The sequence below is a fragment of the Pecten maximus genome, chromosome 13 (genome assembly GCF_902652985.1).
Source record: "Pecten maximus chromosome 13, xPecMax1.1, whole genome shotgun sequence".
Lineage (NCBI taxonomy): Eukaryota > Metazoa > Mollusca > Bivalvia > Pectinida > Pectinidae > Pecten > Pecten maximus.
Window position 1 is genome coordinate 29593500 of NC_047027.1, and position 27210 is coordinate 29620709.

The 27210-nt window shown below is 37.7% G+C and overlaps 1 protein-coding gene across 1 annotated transcript; it reads left to right on the forward strand.

Moving 5' to 3' along the window:
- The first annotated feature begins 3530 nt into the window (after window positions 1–3530).
- Window positions 3531–18786, forward strand: LOC117340638 (nephrin-like). Its single transcript, XM_033902401.1, has 11 exons — window positions 3531–3828; window positions 4686–4997; window positions 13668–13976; window positions 14520–14624; window positions 15576–15591; window positions 15889–15929; window positions 16426–16477; window positions 16924–17000; window positions 17829–17862; window positions 18310–18368; window positions 18498–18786. Exons 1-11 carry the CDS (start codon window positions 3531–3533, stop codon window positions 18527–18529), a joined length of 1335 nt encoding a protein of 444 aa, XP_033758292.1. The 3' UTR covers window positions 18530–18786.
- The last annotated feature ends 8424 nt before the right edge of the window (window positions 18787–27210 follow it).

Sequence of the window (27210 nt, forward strand, 5' to 3'; positions counted from 1 at the left end):
AGAGCCAACAACATGTCTGACATTTTTGGGGATAGAACTCGACACACAAGCTATGGTAGCTAGGCTGCCAACAGACAAGGTGAAAAAGATAGGCTTACTCTTAACTGAGTTTAAGAACAAAACCAAGGTTACACTGAAAGAACTCCAATCTCTAATAGGCTTACTGAACTTTGCATGTAGGGTGGTAGTGCCAGGAAGAACATGGCTTAGAAGACTCATTGATTTAACCAGGGGTCTGACGAAACCCTACCATCATGTTAGACTTAACAAAGATGCTAAGGCAGATTTGGAAGTTTGGTTAATTTTTCTTCAGCATTTTAACAATACTACAATGTTTTTACCGAATCGGTGGGAAACATCTGAGGGACTTAATATGTTTACAGATGCTAGTAATCTGGGCTTTGGCGCAATTCTGGGCTGTCATTGGTTCTACGGTGAATGGGGTTCTGTAATGACACAATATCATATTAATATCAAAGAGTTGTTTCCCATAACAGTTGCACTTGAGGTTTGGGGGGCTCAGCTACAAAACAAAAGCGTTCTTTTCTTTTCGGATAATGAAACTGTGGTAGCTATCATCAATAAACAAACATCCAAAAACCATGACATGATGATTTTAGTGCGCATATTAGTGGTTGTGGCACTACGCTATAACATACATTTCCGTGCGCGACATATCCCAGGGAAACAAAATGTACTCGCTGGCAACCTTTCTCGTTTACAGGTCCCAGAATTTCTGGCGGCAGCTCCTCATATGGACATGATGCCAATCAGGATCCCAGATTCCCTAATTCGCCTCTAGATAAAAAGGTTCTTGAGCTTATTAGAGCTGGGTTGACACCAAGTTCACGGAAAATGTACCAACGGGTGTTTTTTACATTGAACAACTTTGCACAATCAGTCCTTCATATGGAATGTCATCTGCCTATAGCGTAAAGTACTCGCAGGTTTGCAGAAGACCGGAGGAAAACCCGATTTCCGACAGCCTATTACGAAATCGATTCTTCATCAGCTTATCAGAGCATTGGGGAAAAACCTTGCTAACCAATATGACAGACCAATGTTCCAGGCCATGTTTTTATTGGCTTTCCACGCCTTTTTGCGAATAAGGGAGATAACGAACAATGGGAGATCACAAAATATCCTTCAGCTATCTAATGTGCAATTCTTTAGTTTAGGAAAACAACACCCCTTACGTCTCGAGATTAAATTTGATTCTTTTAAAGGTCATTATAATCAAGCCCCAGTCACATTATCACTGACGGTCTAACAGGGTCAGTCTATGTGCCCTGTGACATATTTGTTCCAGTTTGTTCAGTTACGGGGAAATAATGAGGGTCCCCTCTTCATTTTCCCAGGGGGTAAACCAGTATCCTACCAATATTTCTGCAACATTTTGAAGCAGGTATTGGTGGTATCTGGGCACAAGTCTGATTCTTATAACAGCCTTAGTTTTCGGATAGGAGCGGCTAGCACCGCAGCCAGTCTGGGCATCCCGGAAACGGATATCCAAGCAATGGGCAGATGGCATTCTAATGCCTTTAAGCGTTACATACGCATACCAACATTTGAAGTCTAAATAGGTTCAGGACAATAACCTGCTTTGAGTGCATGGCATTATTGCAGGTAAGTCGTAATGTTAACAGTTTTCACTGTGTTTTTCTTGTCTTTGGTTTGTAAGTCACCATATTCAGTGTAAGTCACATTTTCATATTACACTTGTCTTTGACTGCATTTATGTACGGTAAAAGCGGCTGCTCTACCTATATATATATCAATATATATATTGCTTTGGGTGCATTGCACACCTGCTTATATATATATATGCTCTCTACTTAGTATTATATACATATCAGTTACTAATTTTTTTTTCAGATGTTCTATTTACTCTGCTTTGGATGCATGGCATCCCTGCTAGTATTTAGGCTTGGTGAAATAAATTATGTTAAACATTTGATTTTAAACACAGTACGTTTCAATTATGTATCGGATGCTTGACATCCTTCTCTGTGGACAACTTCTATATTGCATTGGATGCATGGCATTCTTGCAATAAAGGGTAGTTACAAAGATATTTCATGCTTTCCATTAGTATTGTATATTGATCTTATTGTATGAGCTGGTGTACCCGTATGAATTATTGATATTTGCATTTATCCTGGAACGATGACCATGTCGCGGTCTTAGAGGGACATTGGAAACGACATACCCACAATAATGAAGGACACTCATTAACTCTAAATGCTGAAAAGCATAGAAGTATGTTCGTTATGTAAATTGCATTGTTTCCTGTTTCACACATACATTTGCATATGTAATTTTGTTATATTTGTAGTTCTTTCCAAATGTTGTTATACTACCACATGTGTTACATGTACAAATGTATATGTTGTTTTACCCTAAATAGTCACTCGTAATTGGGGTTTGGCGAGAACTAGCAATGCTTGCACACATGCGATTCCATGCTTGCTATCTCTGCCATGTGGCGGTTTTTTGCACCCCACCTACAATTATTTAGTATAATGTTTATTTTGTACAATGATTTATTGTAATGTTGTTCAGTGTGGGACAACATGTATTGTTACATGTTTTTACGTCATGTCGTTTTTTACGAATAAAACGGCCAAAAATTCAATTCACACTGGCATTACTGGTTTTCTTTTATTTAATGGTATATTCTGAGTGGCTCTACAGGAATCGCACATCATGAATTATAATTACGAAATGCAAGAAAATTGACAACAATAAATTGAATTATAATAACATGTTCAGTGAACTACGTGGCCCTTGCCCTCTTGTTTATTTATAGTACTTTGCCCGCACTCTTGAGATACGTTTATATTCCAGTGATATGACCGGTCCTATTACAATGTTATATTGTATCTGGGTTACCTTTTTATATACCAGGAAGTCATTTGGTTCATAGTTTATGTCTGTTTTATCGTCGTGAGTCTGGTGTCTCCTATCATGGATTATCAAATTTTTAATTTGGTGATATTCAATCTACTACTGGCAGGTAAGTGAATCATTGTACCCAAAAAATCATCATCAGCTGAAAAAAAAACGTTTAATTAGTTATCACCTGTTTGATAAACTTATATCTACTCGCTGTTGTCAGCGATCGATTGGTGCGGGTATAGTGCAACCGATAGTTAATGTTGATCAAGCAATGCAGATAGTTTCTAACTGTAAGTTTGTTTTAACTCATCAATATTTAAACGTAAAGTTACTAAACGTATCAGTTTTGGTAGACCACGACATGCCTAACTTTCTCTGAATGAATTACACATACGTCAGAGATATAAGTATATACGGAAATGATAGTAAATGAGATTTCATGCAAATTGTTTTACTTTAAATAACAAGAAATATCTTTAAAAAAGATAAACGGCATATCCGGGGCAAAAAGAAAAGTATACGGCTATGCCGAAAAAATCATACTTTCAGCGTGTGGTGATGTCCAGCTTTTCTTATTCATGTTTTTAGTATCATCAGAGCCGAGTATTGATATTCAACCTTCCCCCGTTGCAATGGTAACAAAAGGAGCCATGTTGTGGCTGGCCTGCACGTATGACCTGGACGGAGGGACACTTGGACATCTACGGTGGAGGGATGAGGAGGTTAGAACGGTTATCTTAGCCATTCCTACATCTACACCTCAATGTTCTACATCATTTCCTGATAACTACCGTATAGACTGTAACCTGGCCTCTAATGAAGTCAGACTGGGGATCCTTAACCCTGTACATGGTGATACATACACCTGTAGTGTCTACCTGTCGGACGCCACACTGAAAGGATGGGTATTAACACAGGTGTCTATTATTGGTGAGTTTTGTTGTATTGGTAATTAAATCAAATTGTGGTTATGACGTAAATTTTGTATATGCAGTTTGATAAAAGAAAGACTCAATAGTTAATAGATTTTTTAATGATTCTTTTCAATGAGTCGATGATCTACACGAAGATCTACGACACAATAACCTGACGTAATGCACAAAACATGGCGTCATACATATGACGTCATAAACGTGTCAAGACTAATTGCATATATATAGCTTGTGTGCTTTATCGTTTGTATTGAAAAAATGTGTATCTGATGAAATATCTTTGCATTTTGTTCACAAAATGCATATCAAAAACAGGTTTTATGCATAAGCATACACTTTTTGCTTACAGATGACATGTTTGTTTTGATGTCACAGATGATGGATTTTTAACATATATTAACATATCGTATCAATCGATAATGAAAGACAAAAATATGTTATATTCAAGAACAATGGTTAGCCTTATGATCGTGTAATGCTATTACCTCGTTGTTCCTTATGTATATTTAAGTTGGATTTAAATTAATACAAAAGTTTAGATTGAACAGCCATCTTATTTCCGTCATGTCATAGTTACAAATGTGCGTACAGCCATGGTTTGATCACATCTCAGATGTTAGATAATACATGTTTAGTTTCCGTTATTTGTGTTATGTTGTTATGAGAAAAATAACTTAAAACGAATATCATATCGATTCAGTTTTTTGTTGTATTGTCCACATGATTTATACTTTCGTGTGGTCATAGAAACTTATAAACATTACAAATATTTATTTCCAATTGAATGACGTTAATGGTTGAGGTTTGGGGAGATAAAATGTGGCTTTGTTATATCTGAACACTCTTATGTTTCAGTACCTGTACCCAACGTTACCTTAACTTCTCCCGTCAGTGACACAGTCACAGTAACACCAGGGGACAGTCAGGTGTACACGTATGTAACAGGAAGTTGTCGTCCTCCTGCCCGGATAGACTGGTACAAGGATGGTGTAAACGTCACAAATCAGACCGGAAGTGTTAGTAATGACGGTGACGAGTTTGTGACCACCAGTTCGTTTACACTGACCGGGGCCAAAGATGACAGACCAGCCACTGTCCAGTGTAGGGCTAGTAACGTGGATGGAATGACCCCTGTCCAGTCCGGTGTTAAAACACTTGTTGTCCAATGTAAGTTTGTTTTTGTTACCTTACATAAAAGATTAAACAGTGGCTGACATCAATGCAATTTAGAGTTGTGTGTTTCTATTCCAGGACATTAATAGAAAATATTATCTGTTTTAGTCGTATATGTTAATTTCCACCATTTTGCAGACATTTACCTGCCTCAGACTAAGATCGCTTTTAATACACATTGTAAGTATACCCATCTCAAACACAGGTCATATTTACTGTACACTGTACGTACACCTACCTCAGACACAGGTCAAATTTACTGTATACTGTAAGTATACCTACCTCAGACACAGGTCACATTTACTGTACACTGTAAGTATACCTACCTCATTCACAGGTCACATTTACTGTACACTGTAAGTATACCTACCTCAGACACAGGCCACATTTACTGTATACTGTAAGTATACCTACCTCAGACACAGGTCACATTTACTGTACACTGTAAGTATACCTACCTCAGACACAGGTCACATTTACTGTACACTGTACGTATACTTACCTCAGACACAGGTCACATTTACTGTACACTGTACACTAAGTATACCTACCTCAGATACAGGTCACATTTACTGTACACTGTAAGTATACCTATTTCAGACACAGGTCACATTTACTGTACACTTTAAGTATACCTACATAAGACATAGGTCACATTTACTGTACACTGTAAGTATACCTACCTCAGACACAGGTCACATTTACTGTACACTGTAAGTATACCAACCTCAGACAACGGTCATATTTACTGTACACTGTAAGTATACCTACCTCAGACACAGGTCACATTTACTGTACACTGTAAGTATACCTACCTCAGACACATGTCACATTTACTGTTCACTGTCAGTATACCTACCTCAGACACATGTCACATTTGCTGTACTCTGTAAGTATACCTACCTCAGACACAGGTCACATTTACTGCACACTGTCAGTATACCTACCTCAGACACATGTCACATTTACTGTACTCTGTAAGTATACCTACCTCAGACACAGGTCACATTTACTGTACTCTGTAAGTATACCTACCTCAGACACAGGTCACATTTACTGCACACTGTAAGTATACCTTCCTCAGACACAGGTCACATTTACTGTACACTGTAAGTATACCTACCTCAGACACGGGTCACATTTACTGTACACAGTAAGTATACCTACTTCAGACACAGGTCACATTTACTGTATACTGTAAATATACCTACCTCAGATACAGGTCATATTTACTGTACACTGTAAGTATACCTATCTCAGACACAGGTCCCATTTACTGTACACTGTAAGTAAACCCACCTAGGACACAAGTCACATTTACTGTACACTGTAAGTATACCAACCTCAGACAACGGTCATATTTACTGTACACTGTAAGTATACCTACCTCAGAAACAGGTCACATTTACTGTACACTGTAAGTATACCTACCTCAGACACAGGTCACATTTACTGTACACTGTAAGTATACCTACCTCAGACACAGGTCACATTTACTGTACACTGTAAGTATACCTACCTCAGGAACAGGTCACATTTACTGTACTCTGTAAGTATACCTACCTCAGACACAGGTCACATTTACTGCACACTGTAAGTATACAATCCTCAGACACAGGTCACATTTACGGTACACTGTAAGTATACCTACCTCAGACACGGGTCACATTTACTGTACACAGTAAGTATGCCTACTTCAGACACAGGTCACATTTACTGTATACTGTAAATATACCTACCTCAGATACAGGTCATATTTACTGTACACTGTAAGTATACCTACCTCAGACATAGGTCACATTTACTGTACACTGTAAGTATACCTTCCTCAGACACAGGTCACATTTACTGTATACTGTAAATATACCTACCTCAGATACAGGTCATATCTACTGTACACTGTAAGTATACCTACCTCAGACAACGGTCATATTTACTGTACACTGTAAGTATACCTACCTCAGACACAGGTCACATTTACTGTACACTGTAAGTATACCTACCTCAGACATAGGTCACATTTACTGTACACTGTAAGTATACCTACCTCAGACACAGGTCACATTTACTGTACACTGTAAGTATACCTACCTCAGACACAGGTCACATTTACTGTACACTGTAAGTATACCTACCTCAGACAAATGTCACATTTACTGTACACTGTAAGTATACCTACCTCAGACACATGTCACATTTACTGTACTCTGTAAGTATACCTACCTAAGACACAGGTCACATTTACTGTACATTGTACACTAAGTATACCTACCTCAGATACAGGTCACATTTACTGTACACTGTAAGTATACCTATCTCAGACACAGGTCACATTTACTGTACACTTTAAGTATACCTACCTCAGACACAGGTCACATTCACTGTACACTGTAAGTATACCTACCTCAGACACAGGTCACATTTACTGTACACTGTAAGTATACCTACCTCAGACACATGTCACATTTACTGTTCACTGTCAGTATACCTACCTCAGACACATGTCACATTTGCTGTACTCTGTAAGTATACCTACCTCAGACACAGGCCACATTTACTGTACACTGTAAGTATACCTACCTCAGACACAGGTCACATTTACTGCACACTGTCAGTATACCTACCTCAGACACATGTCACATTTACTGTACTCTGTAAGTATACCTATCTAAGACACAGGTCACATTTACTGTACTCTGTAAGTATACCTACCTCAGACACAGGTCACATTTACTGCACACTGTAAGTATACCTTCCTCAGACACAGGTCACATTTACTGTACACTGTAAGTATACCTACCTCAGACACGGGTCACATTTACTGTACACAGTAAGTATACCTACTTCAGACACAGGTCACATTTACTGTATACTGTAAATATACCTACCTCAGATACAGGTCATATTTACTGTACACTGTAAGTATACCTATCTCAGACACAGGTCCCATTTACTGTACACTGTAAGTAAACCCACCTAGGACACAGGTCACATTTACTGTACACTGTAAGTATACCTACCTCAGACAACGGTCACATTTACTGTACATTGTAAGTATACCTACCTCAGACACAGGTCACATTTACTGTACTCTGTAAGTATACCTACCTCAGACACAGGTCACATTTACTGTACACTGTAAGTATACCTACCTTAAACACAGGTCACATTTACTGTACACTGTAAGTATACCTACCTCAGGAACAGGTCACATTTACTGTACACTGTAAGTATACCTACCTCAGACACAGGTCACATTTACTGCACACTGTAAGTATACCTTCCTCAGACACAGGTCACATTTACTGTACACTGTAAGTATACCTACCTCAGACACAGGTCACATTTACTGTACACTGTAAGTATACCTACCTCAAGAACAGGTCACATTTACTGTACTCTGTAAGTATACCTACCTCAGACACAGATCACATTTACTGCACACTGTAAGTATACCTTCCTCAGACACAGGTCACATTTACTGTACACTGTAAGTATACCTACCTCAGACACGGGTCACATTTACTGTACACAGTACGTATGCCTACTTCAGACACAGATCACATTTACTGTATACTGTAAATATACCTACCTCAGATACAGGTCATATTTACTGTACACTGTATGTATACCTACCTCAGACATAGGTCACATTTACTGTACACTGTAAGTATACCTTCCTCAGACACAGGTCACATTTACTGTATACTGTAAATATACCTACCTCAGATACAGGTCAGATCTACTGTACACTGTAAGTATACCTACCTCAGAAACATGTCACATTTACTGTACTCTGTAAGTATACCTACCTCAGACACAGGTCACATTTACTGTACTCTGTAAGTATACCTTCCTCAGACACAGGTCACATTTACTGTACACTGTAAGTATACCTACCTTAAACACAGGTCACATTTACTGTACACTGTAAGTATACCTACCTCAGGAACAGGTCACATTTACTGTACACTGTAAGTATACCTACCTCAGACACAGGTCACATTTACTGCACACTGTAAGTATACCTTCCTCAGACACAGGTCACATTTACTGTACACTGTAAGTATACCTACCTCAGACACAGGTCACATTTACTGTACACTGTAAGTATACCTACCTCAAGAACAGGTCACATTTACTGTACTCTGTAAGTATACCTACCTCAGACACAGGTCACATTTACTGCACACTGTAAGTATACCTTCCTCAGACACAGGTCACATTTACTGTACACTGTAAGTATACCTACCTCAGACACGGGTCACATTTACTGTACACAGTACGTATGCCTACTTCAGACACAGGTCACATTTACTGTATACTGTAAATATACCTACCTCAGATACAGGTCATATTTACTGTACACTGTATGTATACCTACCTCAGACATAGGTCACATTTACTGTACACTGTAAGTATACCTTCCTCAGACACAGGTCACATTTACTGTATACTGTAAATATACCTACCTCAGATACAGGTCAGATCTACTGTACACTGTAAGTATACCTACCTCAGACACAGGTCACATTTACTGTACACTGTAAGTATACCAACCTCAGACAACGGTCATATTTACTGTACACTGTAAGTATACCTACCTCAGACACAGGTCACATTTACTGTACACTGTAAGTATACCAACCTCAGACAACGGTCATATTTACTGTACACTGTAAGTATACCTACCTCAGACACAGGTCACATTTACTGTACACTGTAAGTATACCTACCTCAGACATAGGTCACATTTACTGTACACTGTAAGTATACCTACCTCAGACACAGGTCACATTTACTGTACACTGTAAGTATACCTACCTCAGACACAGGTCACATTTACTCTACACTGTAAGTATACCTACCTCAGACACAGGTCAAATTCACTGTACACTGTAAGTATACCTACCTCAAACACCGGTCACATTTACTGTACACTGTAAGTATACCTACCTCAGACACAGGTCACATTCACTGTACACTGTAAGTATACCTAACTCAGACAACGGTCACATTTACTGTACACTGTAAGTATACCTACCTCAAACACAGGTCACATTTACTGTACATTGTAAGTATACCTACCTCAGACACAGGTCACATTTACTGCACACTGTAAGTATACCTACCTCAGACACAGGTCACATTTACTGTACACTGTAAGTATACCTACCTCAGACACAGGTCATCTTTACTGTACACTGTAAGTATACCTATCTCTGACACAGGTCACATTTACTGTACATTGTAAGTATACTTACCTTAGACACAGGTCACATTTACTGCACACTGTAAGTATACTTTCCTCAGACACAGGTCACATTTACTGTACACTGTAAGTATACCTACCTCAGACATAGCTAACATTTACTGTACACTGTAAGTATACCTACCTCAGACACAGGTCACATTTACTGTACACTGTAAGTATACCTACCTCAGTCACAGGTCACATTTACTGTACACTGTAAGTATACCTACCTCAGACAACAGGTCACATTTACTGTACACTGTAAGTATACCTACCTCAGACACAGGTCACATTTACTGTACACTGTAAGTATACATACCTCAGACACAGGTCACATCTACTGTACACTGTAAGTATACCTCCCTCAGACAACGGTCACATTTACTGTACACTGTAAGTATACCTACCTCAGACACGGGTCACATTTACTGTACATTGTAACTATACCTCCCTCAGACAACGGTCACATTTACTGTACACTGTAAGTATACCTACCTCAGACACATGTCACATTACTGTACACTGTAAGTATACCTACCTCAGACAACGGTCACATTTACTGTACACTGTAAGTATACCTACCTCAGACACAGGTCACATTTACTGTACACTGTAAGTATACCTACCTCAGACACAGGTCACATTTACTGTACACTGTAAGTATACCTACCTCAGAAACAGGTCACATTTACTGTACACTGTAAGTATACCTACCTCAGACACGGTCACATTTACTGTACACTGTTAGTATACCTACCTCAGACAACGGTCACATTTACTGTACACTGTAAGTATACCTACCTCAGACACAGGTCACATTTACTGTACACTGTAAGTATACCTACCTCAGATACAGGTCACATTTACTGTACACTGTAAGTATACCTACCTCAGACACAGGTCACATTTACTGTACACTGTAAGTATACCTATCTCAGACACAGGTCCCATTTACTGTACACTGTAAGTAAACCCACCTAAGACACAGGTCACATTTACTGTACACTGTAAGTATACCTACCTCAGACATAGGTCACATTTACTGTACACTGTAAGTATACCTACCTCAGACACAGGTCACATTTACTGTACACTGTAAGTATACCAACCTCAGACAACGGTCACATTTACTGTACACTGTAAGTATACCTAACTCAGACACAGGTCACATTTACCGTATACTGTAAGTATACCTACCTCAGACACAGGTCACATTTACTGTACACTGTAAGTATACCTACCTCAGACACAGGTCACATTTACTGTACACTGTAAGTATACCTACCTCAGATACAAGTCACCTATACTGTACACTGTAAGTATGCCTACCTCAGACACAGGTAACATTTACTGTACACTGTAAGTATACCTACCTCAGACACTGGTCACATTTACTGTACACTGTAAGTATACCTACCTCAGACACAGGTAACATTTACTGTACACTGTAAGTATACCTATCTCTGACACAGGTCACATTTACTGCACACTGTAAGTATACCTACTCAGACACAGGTCACATTTACTGTATACTGTAAGTATACCTACCTCAGACACATGTCACATCTACTGTACACTGTAAGTATACCTCCCTCAGACAACGGTCACATTTACTGTACACTGTAAGTATACCTACCTCAGACACAGGTCACATTTACTGTACACTGTAAGTATACCTACCTCGGACACAGGTCACATTTACTGTACACTGTAAGTATACCTACCTCAGAAACAGGTCACATTTACCGTACACAGTAAGTATACCTACCTCAGACACGGGTCACATTTACTGTACACTGTTAGTATACCTACCTCAGACAACGGTCACATTTACTGTACACTGTACGTATACTTACCTCAGACACAGGTCACATTTACTGTACAATGTACACTAAGTATACCCACCTCAGATACAGGCCACATTTACTGTACACTGTAAGTATACCTACCTCAGACACAGGTCACATTTACTGTACACTGTAAGTATACCTATCTCAGACACAGGTCCCATTTACTGTACACTGTAAGTAAACCCACCTAAGACACAGGTCACATTTACTGTACACTGTAAGTATACCTACCTCAGACATAGGTCACATTTACTGTACACTGTAAGTATACCTACCTCAGACACAGGTCACATTTACTGTACACTGTAAGTATACCAACCTCAGACAACGGTCACATTTACTGTACACTGTAAGTATACCTAACTCAGACACAGGTCACATTTACTGTATACTGTAAGTATACCTACCTCAGACACAGGTCACATTTACTGTACACTGTAAGTATACCTACCTCAGACACAGGTCACATTTACTGTACACTGTAAGTATACCTACCTCAGATACAAGTCACCTATACTGTACACTGTAAGTATGCCTACCTCAGACACAGGTAACATTTACTGTACACTGTAAGTATACCTACCTCAGACACTGGTCACATTTACTGTACACTGTAAGTATACCTACCTCAGACACAGGTAACATTTACTGTACACTGTAAGTATACCTATCTCTGACACAGGTCACATTTACTGCACACTGTAAGTATACCTACTCAGACACAGGTCACATTTACTGTATACTGTAAGTATACCTACCTCAGACACAGGTCACATTTACTGTATACTGTAAGTATACACATGTATGCGCCAAATGTCTTTTGTCTGGATATCGAAGTCTTTAGGGGTGGCGTTGGAAATCAGAATGAATTGAAAAGATAGAAACGATAGAAAGTTAACCATTCTGAAATGAGCTCTCGGTTTGGATGTTGTTTATCATATTTGTTACCTTTCCGGCGTCAACTTATCAATCTAAAAGGCATTTTCTCAACAATCAAAAACTATGGTGATGCTATATAGCTAGTAACATGCTGGTATCCTTTAGTATTTCCCAATTATGATGTTCAGGTACACAGCTCATAATCATTCAAGGAGAACTAATTAGATGATATAAACCGATGTAATATCCATGGAAATAAAACAATCATCACAAAAGGAGAAATGTTCAATTGATTTATTTTCATGTGATTGACATCACGGGTAATAATTATATGGTTCACGAAATATGTTATGGACAGCCTCACTTGTTGCGAATCGTATGATTGCTCAGTTTTATTCTCAGGTCAGTTTGCGAAACAAGAAGAAACAATGATTAAAAGATCATCAACTTTCAAAATGCCTATTAAATAAAAATGAAAGTAAATTGATTCTGCAAAACCAAATGTCAATTATTTCACGGTAGGTAGATTAAATAAAGATGATTGAAGATGGGCATCATGTTCAATTTTAACTGAAAATACCGGTCACGTCTTGGTAGGGTGTACTTTATTAGACTGAATTCATTTGAAAAAGAGGCATGCTCAATAATACCTCACTTACTATGTGTTGATATGTTTCAGAGGCCCGCCAGAAATACCTACAAATATCCAAGAGATGGAAAACACTGAAACAACCATTATTGTACAATGGACAGAAGGTTTCAATGGCGGCCAACCCCAGACATTTGTCATTCTGTATAGACCTGAGGGAGGAACAAAGACAGAAACAGTATCAGTGATAGAACAACAACAGTCAACATACACCAAGGAAATAACGGGTCTGATACCAAACACCAGATACCTACTGAACATGTACGCCTATAACGTAGTGGGAAACAGCTCACTCAGCAGTGTGGTGGATATTATCAGTAAAACCAACCAAGAATGTTCATGTAAGATAAAGACAGATTTAAATTATATTGTACTCATAGAATATATCATGTTTGCATTCAGTAGTAAATTGGTAGAATGAGCTCAAATATACTCAACTGAGAAATATTAAAAAAAAAACGAAGAAAAAAAGCAAGGCGTTATAGCTCCATGCATACAAAGATTACTGAAAGAGAAAAGAAAGGCAATCAGACATTGTCCTCTTAACTTGTAATAATGAGTACTTTAATGACAGAGAACTACTCTGGCGTATGTAAAATGTAACGCATGCACGTTTAGTACTGTCTCATTAAACGCTTATAAGCTTAAAAAATGTATAGAGAAGATAAAATAAAAGGAGCAACATGTTTTCTGGGGGAAAAGTATGTAGTTCATAATTATTTAATTTGCAATACTTATACCATATTCAACACACAGAAATGCCAGGGGGGAAAAGAAGGAAAAAAACTAGGATAGTTTCAGGATTTTTATTAACAAATAATTATAATAAGTTGATAAAAGTGAAAGAGGATATTGGCACATAAAACTTTTGCTCTCGTGTACAGATAAGGGAGAGATGACTTCGATTCCCAATTTGGCGTCCATTGCACTTTTTATAACATCATCGGTGTTGTTAGTTACCGCAGTGTTCTTGGTTATGTGTATTATTTGTAAGTATGCTTGAATTATTAATGCGCCTTTCTCGGAAATGACTATTCAGGCTAAGTAATCTAGCGCTATATTTGCTCACCACGGAAATTGATAAATACGTCATGCTTCTAAATTCCTAAGAACATGTAATACAAGGAAACTTAAGTAAAAATTATCGTTAGTCTCCCCCACAAACGTAATTCTAACATCATCCCCCGCAGACACGGTTCTTACATCCTCCCCAAAAGACCTGGTTCTTAAATCATCCCCACAGACGTGGATCTTACATCCTCCCCCACAGACTCGGTTCTTACATCCTCCCCCACAGACGTGGATCTTACATCCTCCCTCACAGATGTGGTTCTTACATCCTCCCCCACAGACGTGGTTCTTAAATCATCCCCACAGACGTGGATCTTACATCCTCCCCCACAGACTCGGTTCTTACATCCTCCCCCACAGACGTGGATCTTACATCCTCCCCCACAGACGTGGTTCTTACATCCTCCCTCACAGACGTGGTTCTTACATCCTCCCCCACAGACGTGGATCTTACATCCTCCCCCACAGACGTGGCTCTTGCATCCCCCTGTGGTTTTTACAGACGCTTTTACAGACGTTTTTTAACAGACGTTTTTTTTCGTTCTCCCCAACGATGTTTGTGACGGTATTGATTAAACTGTCTCCGACAAATATTTGCTGTGTAATAGATTATTTTAAGGACCTTGTTTATTTTCTGTGTTGGTGATACCATGACATAGTGTAAATACCTTACACTATTGTATCGTTTTGTTTTGTTTTGATATTCTTAATCCTTTATCTTAACAACTTTTTAAAAGAATATGTTGATTAGAGATGGCCGCTTTTTCATATTCAATTACATTTCAATTAATAATTAATAATTTTTTCTCATCGTTTAGCCTTGTCTCTCTTTACCTGGTGAATACTTATGTTTTATTTCTCTATTGCAGGTAGACGGAAATTAAGGTAAGTGTTATAATAATCTCCATCGATATAATATTGTATGATATGATTATCTTTACCGTTTATATGTCGCCATGTTGATTTCTTTAAATGAAGTCTAGCTATATGTGAATACCAAAAGCGGTAAATGGTTATATTAAGGAATACTAAAGCTGTTAGAAGAATCAAAATTCCGTAATTAAGGGCATTTACACCTTGCGCCTTCTTCATTTTTTATTATATTTTTTTTTTTTGTTGTTCAATGCCCTTTTTCAGTGAAAAATTATGCATTTCTTCATTCATATCGATTTATGTTTGTAGGAAGATGAGAGGCAGAGAAAATAATCCCGTGGCTGAAGCAGGTAGCATTACCAAAATAGTTCAATATTAGAAGAGGAAAAATAATAAAAATGGTTCAGTCCGGTATATTAAGCTAAGCTGATTAACTTTTAAATACAAATGAAACTCTCAAGGTGATTTATGCTATCTGGTTTTGTTTTGTTACCTCCTGTTTCTCCAATACAAACAAATAACCATTTATATACACAGCAGAACCATCTAACATTTTACGCTGAAATTAAGAAAAGCTCAAAGCTAATCTTCATTTGCCCATTTTGCCTTGTCAAATATGTTGACTTGTTTACGTCCCCTAAACACATGCCAACATAAATATCGGTGTTATTTTGTATATACCAAAAACATTAGTTATGTCAGAAAAATCCCCCCCAGTAACAACTTTACAGACGCATCCATTTTTTTCATTCAATGTGTCATTATTTTTATTCAACAGCAGAACAAACATATAATGTGATGTTTGGGATTTGCTGGGTTTTCATTTCAATATGTATTATTTCAAAGGGGTAAACCTGCCTCTGTCTCCTGTAGGACAACATGACATTTCAACTGAGAGGTACGATTAAATTCCCGTTTTACGTTTTTATCAATCAGAAATATAAATTTTGACAAAATTCAGTATTTACAGCTGAAAACAAAATATTTAAGATTATGACTTATGTTTTTATAGCATGCCTTATGATGTCTACATTGCATACCATTTCCGAATGAGATACCCTCATTCATTACTGTCAATTTATTTTGTTTGTCACATCTATGATATAAATATTTTCAAACAATACTGGGTATAAATTTGATGCATGGAATTCATGTACATGTTTGATCTCAAAGTTTTTTTGGTTTTTTTTTTTGGGGGGGGGGGGGGGGGGGGGGGTTTCGAGATACTATGACACATCCAACATCTGTAGCTTAATCTAATGTTACCGACTATGATGTAACAAATTCAGTGACGTGGTATAATCTCCTGTAAATGACTGGTATGTTTGTATTTTTGTTGATCAGATCACACTATGACGATTTGAACCTAGAGGAAAGAGAACCACCATCAAACTATGAGTGTCTTGGAAGTAATGCTGCAGGTAAGTCGAATGCCATACTGTTGTTGAACTGATGAAGTTCTTGTTTTGTTAGATATGAGGGTATATTGGTAGATGGGATTATGATGGACTTATCGCTCGTTCGAATCCAAGTAAAGGCAATCCTTTGTGTTCCCTTCTGGCTATGATACGTTGGATTTGTACGTCAAAGGACAGTGCTGGAAATTTATCAAGCTGTTTGCGCCGAACGATAGGTCCGGGTTTAAAATCTCAATGGAATGAAATGAAAAGAGTCAGGGCTGGTAATTGAAGCCACCTTAATCACTTGGTTTGGTTTGTTTTGTTTAACGTGCCAAGTTTTGGAGGTGGAGGAAAGCCGGACTAACCAGAGAAAAACCACCGGCCTACGGTCAGTACCTGGCAACCTCCCAACGTAGGTTTCGACACTTGACACCCATAATCACACATTAGCGAAGGATATATATTGCTGTGATAAAGTAGTTTATAAGAATTTTGAATTAGTATATATCTTAGTCTGAACAAATCAACATTCATAATGATTGATAAATGAAAATGTTTCTATATAGTAATTTCTTTGCGCCGAATGGCAGTTCTGGATGGCGGCTCTCAAAGAGATAAGTGAAACGAGGCAGAGCTGTTTGCTAAAGTCTAGATAATCACAACTTAGAGACAGTTATATATTGGTGTGATAAAGCAGTATGTAAGAGCTTTGAATTATTATATTATTGTATGTCTTTGTCTGAAGAAAATAACACTCCTTATAATTATTATATCAAAACGTCTCGCGATACTTAGCTAAACCGTTCTTGAAATACGCTATCGTGATATTATCCATTGACTCTGTTTCAGCCAATGTGAATACACAAGCTTCCACTGACGACAGGTTTGTATGGTAGATTTACTTACAAAGAATATAAGTTTTTTTGTTTTTTTTTTTTTTTACAAAGAATATAAGTATGATGTATACTTTAATCTCAAATGTGAACTGTACATAATCTTTAAAAAAATTCCATTACATATATTGTAAGAGTAAACACAGACCAGCCAAGGCCATTCGAAAACAAATTATGCATATGGAAACAATGTTCAATAAAATAAAATCCAAGCATATTACAGCGTGGCTTAATATTGCAGAATAATGTTGAAAAGACTCTCTTTTATGTACATTCGTACTGTATTGATCATACTACGATGTCACAAGTATCATGTGAGACGTAATCGTGAAATCAGCGTAGATGTGTTATGTGTTTATTGAAATAATAGTTAATGAGTAAAAGTTATCACATCAAAGCACATCATTTAATCGGAATCATTTTTCCTCTCACTTTAGACAAATGTATGAATCCCTTGGCACAAGAAGTAATGCGGCCGTATATGATGAACTCGAAGGTGCGTTGTCTAAAAAAAAACTCTTTTGCGTTTTATGTTATTGAATATACTTATTAAATTGAATTTTATGATATATCGTGGAATGTTTTACTAATATGAAGTATAAATTCTCAGAACTTTCCTTTACAGGACCAGCAAGCCGTGCTCACGTTATAATCTGAAGTGACATATGAGGCATGTGTCAATTCTGCGTTCACTTAACGTCCTTATTCAGAAGATGCTCTGACGTTGTACCTGTCTGATATGTACGTGATGAAGTAACTGGTATACTTGAATATTTTGAAGGACATTGTTATCAAATAATCAATGTATTATTCAATGATGTTTACATAAAGATTCTTAAATAATATTTGTTTAAAACAATTTTGATCTATGATTGTATATACAAGTTCATGCCATGATATATATGCATTTTTTTGTGAAGAATAAATATTTTTTCATAATCTACTTTTTAACTCACATTGATCACTGACTGTTCACTCTCCCAATGTGCATTAAGTTTTATACTTCTAAGATTCGTATGCTGGCGAATTCGTAGCTCAGGCCTATGTCTAAAGTTAACAGGAAATCATTACTTCACAATGAAGTATCGTTGTTTCCTCTCCGTCATTCACCACTTCATCGTCAAGTGACTATACGGTCTGTATTGCTTTATCTTCTGAGAATTGTGTATGTGCCTGAATTGAACTTGGCGGATTTAAAACAAAAAATGTATCACTGATTCATCTCTATCCAGTGAACAGCACGGATAACATTGTAGTGTTTCTGACCTACTTACTCAGCTGTTTATTTTTATTCTCCTGATTAAGTGATCCATGACACAACATTTCAGATTTGGTGGACCGTTACAGATACAGCGGACAATTTGCTAATGTTACGTCTCGGAGCTGTGACTCCTAATTAAACATTATGTAGACAGAGCGACTTGGACTTCTGGATAGACAAGTAATATTCAAAAACACACAAACACGTGAAATAAGTTACTGAAACATCTAAATATCCACACGAGAGATGTTGGCTATTATTTTTATCTTCGGTTGACTCCATACGGGTTAAAACTAATTATAAAACAGCAGGCTTATATAGTATTATTCAATAGTTCAATTGGACAGAATTGAGGTCCGTGCTGTTTTTCAATAGTTTTATACCACGAGACAAGTAGTATTTATTCTAATTAAAATTGGTGTATACGTACTACTAAAACAGTTCACAGAGTGTCATATATTAAACTTAACGTAAGGTGTTTGAGCAGACACCTTTTAAAAGTGACACTTTTTGTATCAGTTGTTTCCCTTTATTCTGTATACACACAGGTGATACATACAGCATACAAAACTTTTGCTATAGTTTTACCAAAATCAATACAATTAAACAGGGACATAGCACCAGACGAATCACAGAATAAGATAAAAAAAAAAAAAAAAAAAACCAACAACAACAAAAAACAACAACAAAAGTGAGTACGGAATAGTTCACAATAGTTCTAAAATATGCTTACATTTGCTCTTACACGAAGATTTTACACTGTGAGCCTGACCGTAGACTGATGTGTGTTCATTTAAACAAATGTTGTAGATATTCGTCTAAGCATGCTGGTTAATGCCATGACTTGGATCTCTTGGTTAATGTGAAGACATTAAAATATCTCAATATCTTTTCATCTTTTTGACTATAAAAGTTGGGCTTTGTCTCAGGTAACTTAAGATATCCTTACCGTACAATTTGGTTTAAGGTGTCTGAATGTGTTATTGAGCAATCCATATTGTGCAATATTGTTCATTAACTGCATTCGAGCTCCTTCGTATCTCTCATCTGGCCCAGCCCATCTATACATCCTCACCCTAATAGTTTGTCTTCACTATTAATTCTGTCAACACCCTTTACCTCTTACAATTGTCAGTTTTATCTGTACTTTCAATACAACAAGAGGCCAAGAGGCAAAGAGGGCCTGCATCGCTAACGCTTGGATTTGACCAAAAGTCAGTCAAAATGTTCAGGTTAATAGCCATGTCAGTTGAAGTCGAAGAATGCTATGTATGGGCACGGGGTGGGAATAAAACTTCTTTAAAAATATAACCCATTGGAGTGTAGGAATTTCTCAGGGATTGATTTTACAATATGATTGTGTTTAAAGAAAATTAGAGCGGGACACATCCCGGGACTCTTTTTACATCAGGGATTTATTTACCTTTTGATGGCCAGCAACGCCATATAATGGTTGTTCGACCACGCATGTGGGTTAATGTTGCATTTATAATTAAAAGGAAAAAAAACCGTGATTAAGATGCACCATGGGCTATAAATCTTGCCATCGGGACCAACAACTACTATCTGTAGACCATCTTTTTCATATTTAGTTATGTTCCCCGCATACCTTGAAAAGATAGATTACCTCTATGCCCAATATACACTGTCGACAATTAACAAACATGTTGTATTAGATCTTTGAAATATTCTTGTGTCAATATTAATCATTTATTCATACTGGAAACATCAAAATTGTAGAAAAATAGATACAAAAATATGTCACATGCATTATCAAAAGATTTGTCTCATGCATTATCAAAATTAAAACATTGGATAATGTAGACTTTAATAACACAAAATTCAGACAGCAGGCTAAGTATATTCTAGTCCTTTCCAAATAAAGATATCCGTAATAACGAATTATAAAAATGTATGCCTAAATATCTCTGCACAATGTTTCATTTCTAATTTTACTGGAATAATTGCTGATGAATCTTGATGTATAGGGTTCTGACAACATTGTGGTTTCTCTGACGTGAATAGTCTTCAACACCCATTTTATTTGACATGTTGCAAATGTTACGCCTATGATGAGACCACGTTACTATTTCGTAGTGTTATCAGCAGGTCCAGTTTGAAAGTTGAGTTGGTTTTATTTTCACTCTAGTGTCACTGAGTTAAAACACTTAATGTTCATGGCGATGCGTAATGGTGTCGCGGTTGATAGGAAGTTAAACAATACGAAACCAAACACACACAAAAAAATCATTTTAAAACAAGGTAATAAAAACACAAATGGCTGTCTATCACTCCATCTACCACCCCGTTTGGCTATAATTAAACATCTAATGAACTTAATGCACTAATATATATATCAGTATATAACAAAAACCTGCTACCCTCGGGGTGTGAACGAACGTTAAAGACGTCTTCTGGATATACTCTCGTTCTGACCATTATATCTGACTATTCATGTAGTTAATTATTCAATTTGTTAAATTTTTCATAATTGCTGTATTTTTTGGGGCATCTATTCAATGTTGCTCTTTGAGACTCACATTTAGTCGCCTCTCGGCATCATGCAACAGCATCTTGGTCCGAGTTGGTCCGAATCGTCTGTTTCACGTAGCGTCCTGTAGGGACACTTCGGCATTCGTATTTCTTATATTTTCAGTCTTGATAAATATTTGTAGCAGTTTTTTCACACCACTCTCTATAATTCTTATGATCTAACACATATTTTTCTAAAGTTTTTCAGACTTTGTACACGATATTTAATCAATCACTGTAGAGACGATAATGCAACATTTTTCATATAAATGCAATGTCGTCCACTTGCAGTGTTTAGGGACGAATCGTCTTTGAACTCTTCGGAATACTTTCACGTGCGGGGGGATTCAAAATATCTCTGCCGTTGGTCGCATAGCGTTCTAGTGTTTGAACATGATGCAGTCACGCTAGTATCCGCCTTCGGCCCACGTTTGCCGAAGGGTTCATTGTGGTTTCTCCAGTTACTAAAACATTATTCTTATTGTATTTTATTGTATTTCCAGTACTTCTTATATATATTATGTGATTGTATTTGTATTTTTTGTGTTTTGATAAAGGGGCGGATTGCCTCGAAAATTTAACAAACCTTATTATTTACACTGTTTGAATTACTTCTTTGCCCCATTTAATCATTACAAGTAATTCGTATCCTCCATACATTTATGTGAGGATCCAGTGTTATCTGGATTATACTGTTCATATTACTTCTTTGACCCTTATCAGTATATAACAGATATAGAGGACAATATAATATAATAATATGTTAGGTTGAACCAGCTGAAGAGGACAGTTTTTTTTCAAATATTTAAATCCTTGTTCTATTCTATCTTTACGAAACATACCAGACAAGATATATATAACTATAAATATTTATCCGAATGGATTTTGACAAGAAGATGCATGCAAACCTAAACAAAATCGAAGTAGCAAACTAACGCAAATCGACAGCCTGGGTCAGGAAAATCTTTTCAAAGTAAGGATAAAGATATTTCAAACGAAAGCTAACAGAATCCCTGATTGTCCTTAAAAGACTGTCAAGGTAACACAAAAATCATTTTTGGTAAAAAAAGGAATAACACCGAGCAGGGATATGAATCATTTCCTGTAATCTTAATACTTTTGAGTGGTTATAATATTGAACGCATTGGTTAAAAATGTTACAAACAATTACACGTATTATCTTATGATTTTCTGCTGACGAGTATGTGTTACCTGACGAGCTTGAATATTCATTAGTAGTTGATGTGTACAGTTATGAAAATTATTAATTGCATCTATGTTTTTGTTGTCTACCTTTGTATGTGTCGGTTCGTGTATGTCTGATGTATGGAAGTGCTAATCTTTTTACGTAATCAAAAGCGATTCATCTCCCTTTAACTACATCATAGTTGTTATTATTGATTACCGTTTCAAAAAATATGTAGAATACATTCAACTTTCTTAAATATTCTTTTAACATTCCAACACATTTCATGATTCCAGTTGCAGGGCATTATATGTACTGATATATGCACAACAAACTTACATGGCAATGCTTACTCATAGAATTAGCCAACTTCGTTAACCTTATATTAGTTAACTACTCTTCATTAAAGGTATCACCATGGCTGGACACATCAATATAGCATGCTGGTATACCTCTCTTACACATAGACTGCACATATAAAGGAACATAATATATATATAAAAAAAGTTTTAATTGTAGTTTGTGATGGACAAAACTGATAAAGAACAAAAGTGAAACATTATACATCCATGCATATGATTAGCCAACTTGCTTAACCTTAGTTCTAATGTCATTTACAAGTATTTATCAGTCAACAACTTCACTATATTTGCCCAACTCTAACCATGCGATTCCTAGTCATGCCACAAACTTATACTCCTTTGAGTGTTTATGAAATAGGCTAGCATCATTAAAGTCAGTCAAGAACTTCTTGACCAATCGACATTTACAATGATAAATTGCTTCATTACTGCTTATAGTAAAACAAAGAAAATGTATTTATTGTTTTCTTATTTTCTTTGGTTTTGTGCTACTTTGACCTTAACATGATTGATCTCTATAATATGGAATGATATATACCGAGTCTGCACCGAACAAGTAAGATACCTGTAGTATTACAACTACGCAACAGTGCACTTTTGTACGGGGCCTCAGTTTCAGAATTTTTAATAACATATAACACAACCAGAAAACTATGTATTAATAATTATTCTAAAACGTTGCACAATGGGTGGTCATTGATATTTTAAAAACATTGATAACCACGATTTGTATAAGGTTTCAGAATGAATAATTGATTGTTGTGGTTAACTGCGGTCTTATAATAATATGATGTCGAAGGCTCACATCGTGACTTGTTTACGTTAATCATCGGATATCTATATTTATATACCTCGACAAAAATAGAAATATTCAATGATAAACGTAAAGAAATGAAGATCTAAATCTTTAAATTCTCATATTATAGGACTATGGTAAACTGTTACTCAAATTCACGAAAGTTAGTTAGCTTACACTCATCTTGAGAATTGCTTGCAATTGTGTAACTCTTCACTAAACTCTACACTTCAGTGCCTTTAAAGGACCTATGTCATACGACCCATTGCAAAACAGCGACCGTATCATTTCCGTTTTATAAAGCTTTGAGCGCTTCTATTTGTTTTTCTTTTAAACGAAAATTAATTCTCATTTTTGACATGATATAATTTAAGTCCTGGGAGATGCCATATTGTTTATCCTTCCGATTTGTATAGACCACGGTAATTTGGTCATCATCCGGCGAATTACCTGGACCCATAATTTTCAGGTGTATTCATACGCTTACCTCCAAGCCTACGTTCGCAGATGGAGGCGAGGTATCCTGATTGGGGTACGCTATCCAGCGGCCCTCTCCATAATAAGAGAAAACAATTCCATTTTGATTCATTGCATTCAACCGAAAGAAATCATATTTATACGTCGGCTTTATCCCCTCATTTCAAATTTTGTGACCTAGGAAAACGCTTTCTGCGAAAAAAACAGGCACCTTTTGGGATTAAGTTTCAGCTTTCAGAAATCGTGAATAACTCCCTGTATATCATTCATATGGTCTTCAAATATAGGTGAACAAATAAGTACATCATCTAAATTGCACAAAGTGGATTTAAAAATTTGTCCTTTCAAAACTGTATCCATCAAAAATTGAGAACTGTTAGGGGCTGTACTGAGACCCATCGGAAATCGAGACAATTTATAAGTTCCAACACAAGTGTTGAAAGCTGTACATTTTACATTTCAGGATCTATACCCATTTGAAAAAATCTAGAGCTCATGTCGATGGAGGTTATAAAGTTGGGAGAATTGTTGGTAAATGATTCCGTCAACTCCTGAATGTTTTGTATGATGTAACGAAATGGTTGTGTTTGGAAATTAAGGAAACGGAAATAACATCAGAACCGATAAGGCGACAAATGTGAGGCGTTCTTGGCATTGGAAGGCTAATTCTTTTTTTCTGTTTAGACACTAAAACAATCGGGCTTGAAATAGGTATATCTTCCTTTTCACTAACAGGAGCATTAACATCCTGTTTTAATAACTCATCTTATTGGGAACGCAAAAGATCACGTTTCGCAGGTGATAAACGATATGGCTGGTGATATTTAGACACAGCATTTGGTTTCAAATGTATAACATGCTCAATAACATCAGTGAAAACTAAAGACGGGTTTTCTGGGGTAACAAACACATCTTTGTTTTTATACAAACACTTCTGTACTTCAGTCTTATGAACGGGAGTTAATATATCATCATCTAAATCAAAAATCAAAAGAGTTGGTTTGAAGTTTGTTTTACACATGCTGTGGCGATGTGTCCATACTGCGTCCATAATTGACAGCACATCTGTGGTCGAGGGCTGTCATGGCCAGTCCACAGACGATCAAATTTCCTATGACCCGGGCCACCACATTTATAACATACTATATGGTGTGATGGATTTGCCCTATAATCATGATGGCCACTGTTCCTGGTACTAAGCAAGCTCTCAACAAGGTCTGTCAATTTGTCCACTTACTTAGACAATGGATCCCCCTGGGGTGCGAGATATTCCCCTGGGGTGTGAGATATCTCCCTGGGGGTGTGAAGTATCCCTGTGTGGGTGTGCGGTATCCCCCTGGGGGTGTGAGGTATCCCCATGGGGGTTTGAGGTATTCCCGTGGGGGTGTGAGATATCCTCCTGGGGTGTGAGGTATCCCCGTTGGTGTGAGGTATCCCCCCATGGGGTGTGCGGTATCCCTGTGGGATTGTGAGGTACCCCTTTGGAGTGTGAGGAATCCCCCTGGGGATGTGAGGTATCCCCTTGGGATTGTGAGATACCCCCGTGGGATTGTGAGGTTTCCCCCTGGGGTGTGAGGTATCTCCTGTGGGTATGAGGCATCCCCCGGGGTTGTGATGTATCCCCTGGGTGTGATATATCCCCCTGGGGATTTGAGGTATCCCTGTGTGGGTGTGTGAGGTATTCACCTGGGGGTGTAAGGTATCCCGTGGAGTTGTGAGGTATCTCCGTGGAGTGTGAGGTATCCCCGTGGGGGTGAGGTATCCCCCTGGGATGTGAGATACCCCCCTGGGGTATGAGATATCCCCATGGGGTGTAAGGTATCCCCGTGTGGTGTGAGGTAGCCCCCGGGGTGTGAGATATCCTCCTGGGGTGTGAGGTATCCCCCCATGGGGTGTGCGGTATCCCTGTGGGATTGTGAGGTATCTCCGTGGGGTGTGAGGTATCCCCGTAGGGGTGAGGTATCCCCCTGGGGTGTGAGATACCCCCCTGGGGTATGAGGTATCCCTATGGGGTGTAAGGTATCCCCGTGTGGTGTGAGGTAGCCCCCGGGGTGTGAGATATCCCCCTGGGGGTATGAGGTTCCCCTGGGGGTGTGAGGTATCCCCGTGGTGGTGTGAGGTATCCCCCTGAGGTGTGAGGTATCCCCCTGGGGTGTGAGGTATCCCCTTGAGATTGTGAGGTATCCCCGTTGGGGTGAGGTATCCCTGTGTGGGTGTGAGGAATCTCCCTGGGGATGTGAGGCATCTCCCTGGGGTGTTACCTGCCTACCGAGGATGGACGAGTTCTGTGTCCATACATTTATCCATTTTTGCTGATGATAAACAGCTACACTATCACATGGATTTTCAGCCCGAACAAAGAAAGCAAGTTTATCTGTTAGTGATGATATAAATTTTGACAATATCTCAATGTCACTCCTGCCAATCAGGTGGCCTTTCTGTACAAGGCGTGAATGGAAATCCTCAAATGCTTTATAGTGCTGGAGTGTCATTGATGCAAAATTGTTTGTTTTTGTAACAGAGAAGGATTTGAGGATGGAAAGTCTAGATATTTTCGACTGCAGGAACGGTGAACATCGGGCCATCATTTGGGATTTAATTTATTTGATGAGAACCATGTCTTAGCTGGCCCTTGAGGAAGAAGGTAAAACACGGGCACTCTATCATCAGAAGGGTCGTCTACAAAAGTTTTACAAAATATTTAAATTCCGTGATGAAATTGGC

What these genes read in the sequence shown, in the direction of transcription:
- LOC117340638 (XM_033902401.1), top strand. Translation starts at nt 3,531, where the DNA reads ATGGTAACAAAAGGAGCCATGTTGTGGCTGGCCTGCACGTATGACCTG. An exon ending in TAATCCCGTGGCTGAAGCAG is followed by an intron (nt 15,930 to 16,425) that starts GTAGCATTACCA and finishes ATTATTTCAAAG; the next exon opens with GGGTAAACCTGCCTCTGTCT. An exon ending in TCTTGGAAGTAATGCTGCAG is followed by an intron (nt 17,001 to 17,828) that starts GTAAGTCGAATG and finishes ACTCTGTTTCAG; the next exon opens with CCAATGTGAATACACAAGCT.